Genomic DNA, 1,675 nt, shown 5'->3' with positions numbered 1-1,675 from the left:
TATATATATATATGAATATGGGAGCAGGTAGAAGAATGCCCACTTAAATCAGGACTTGTTTTAGCTATTCCAAATCATAAATTTATCCATTATCCATCATGTATAAATAAAAGCTTATAAAACCTCAAAATGTAGTTAAATAATTTCAAAGCACTAAATAAGCATTTTCATTTGAAAACAGTGCATTATTTTCTCTAACATTTATAGAGAACTGATTTTATTGAGAATTATTAAGGAAAAAATGAAAGAAAGTTTGTCTGATTTTGTGTCAGACGGTAAGAAAACCAACCTGATACGTCCTTTTATAGTGTGTCCATGTAAACAGTTTAAACTGGACATGTTGTTTTGTCGTTTCTAACTTTCTGTGCCTTGTAGACTCTGTTCCACCTGTGCCACTACGCCGTTTCCTACGACGACAGCATCTTCCCTGATCCTCACACCTTCCTGCCGCAGCGCTGGCTCCGAGGCGGCGACGACAGGACCAAGCAGCACCCCTTCGGATCGGTGCCGTTTGGTTTCGGGATCCGGGCCTGTTTAGGGCGGAGGTTGGCCGAGCTGGAGATGTACCTCCTTTTGTCCAGGGTCAGTCCTTCCATCTGTACGCCTCACATAATACACTGTTTCAGGATTAGTTAAACTCAGCAGCTCTTTTGCTGGTGTTTTTGTCTTGAGTTTAATTCACTCTCAGCTCAAAAGCCACAGTTAAAGTTGAGTGTTTGACATAAACAATCCTCTCTTTGCCTTATATTTTAGGTGATAAAGCACTACGAGGTCCGGCCAGACCCTGCTGGGAAGACAGTAAAGCCGATCACCAGAACTCTGCTGTGTCCCGCCACGCCAATCAACCTCCAGTTTCTGGACAGAGTAGCTGCTCCGGTCGAGGAGAGAGCGACAGCATAATCAGATTCTTTTATATCTGGGCTGTTTGGTATTCACGCCGCTCTGCTGTCGCGTTACTAAGCTCTTTGTTTCTGCAGAGTTCAACTGCATAAACAGTAAGAGGAATAAAGCACTGAGGTTTACAGCACAGGCTGGATGGGAGGGGCAGTAGAGCACAGATAAACCTTCTCTTCTTGTAAATCTGAAGACTCTGTCCTGCAGTTTCTTTTAATCCACCCTTTTGGAGATGTAAGGGTTTAGTTTGCACAAATCGTTGCAAATGCAAAACTGATTCATGTCCTCATTTCATATGCCACTGCCTTAAAAAGGGAGCACATCTTTTAATCAGCTTTCTATTTTATAGGGTTTTTGTTTGGAAACATCAGGAGAGATTTTAGAAAAAATGTTCTGTTTAATAGGGTTTGCACATGAAGCGGGCCTTATATAGATGTGCTTTTATATCAATTTAAAGGGAAAAATCACTTATTTTTTCTTGTATTAAACTTGTGCTAAATAGCCATACTTCTGTCGTGCCAGAACTTTACTTAAAAGTAATTTTCGTTTTAATTTAAGAGATGCTGACACATAAAGTCTGGTGTTATTGCAAAGTGAAAGTTAAGAAAAACACATACGGTAGAAGAAAAACATTAGTACAGCATAATACTGCCACCGCCATGCTTAAGGCTACTGTGCTCGCTGGGATGTATGCACAAAATCAAAACCAAAAAAAGGTTTAGTTATTAGTTTTTGTCCATTCTAGCCAGTCAGTGTAGGTGTAAAATTACTTGTTTTATCC

The 1,675-nt window shown here is 40.1% G+C and overlaps 1 protein-coding gene across 1 annotated transcript in view; it reads left to right on the top strand.

Moving 5' to 3' along the window:
* LOC107095844 (cytochrome P450 27C1) overlaps nt 1–1,675 on the top strand; it is a 23,724-nt gene extending 22,049 nt beyond the window's left edge. Inside the window, exons 8-9 of the mRNA XM_015392200.1 lie at nt 376–582; nt 754–1,675. Coding sequence (XP_015247686.1) covers nt 376–582; nt 754–900 — 354 coding nt within the window. The 3' untranslated portion in view covers nt 901–1,675. The remainder of the gene's footprint in view (nt 1–375; nt 583–753) is intronic.

This window comes from Cyprinodon variegatus, unplaced genomic scaffold, assembly GCF_000732505.1.
Source record: "Cyprinodon variegatus isolate N-32 unplaced genomic scaffold, C_variegatus-1.0 Scaffold578, whole genome shotgun sequence".
Classification (NCBI taxonomy): domain Eukaryota; kingdom Metazoa; phylum Chordata; class Actinopteri; order Cyprinodontiformes; family Cyprinodontidae; genus Cyprinodon; species Cyprinodon variegatus.
This window is presented reverse-complemented; position numbering and strand designations above follow the sequence as displayed.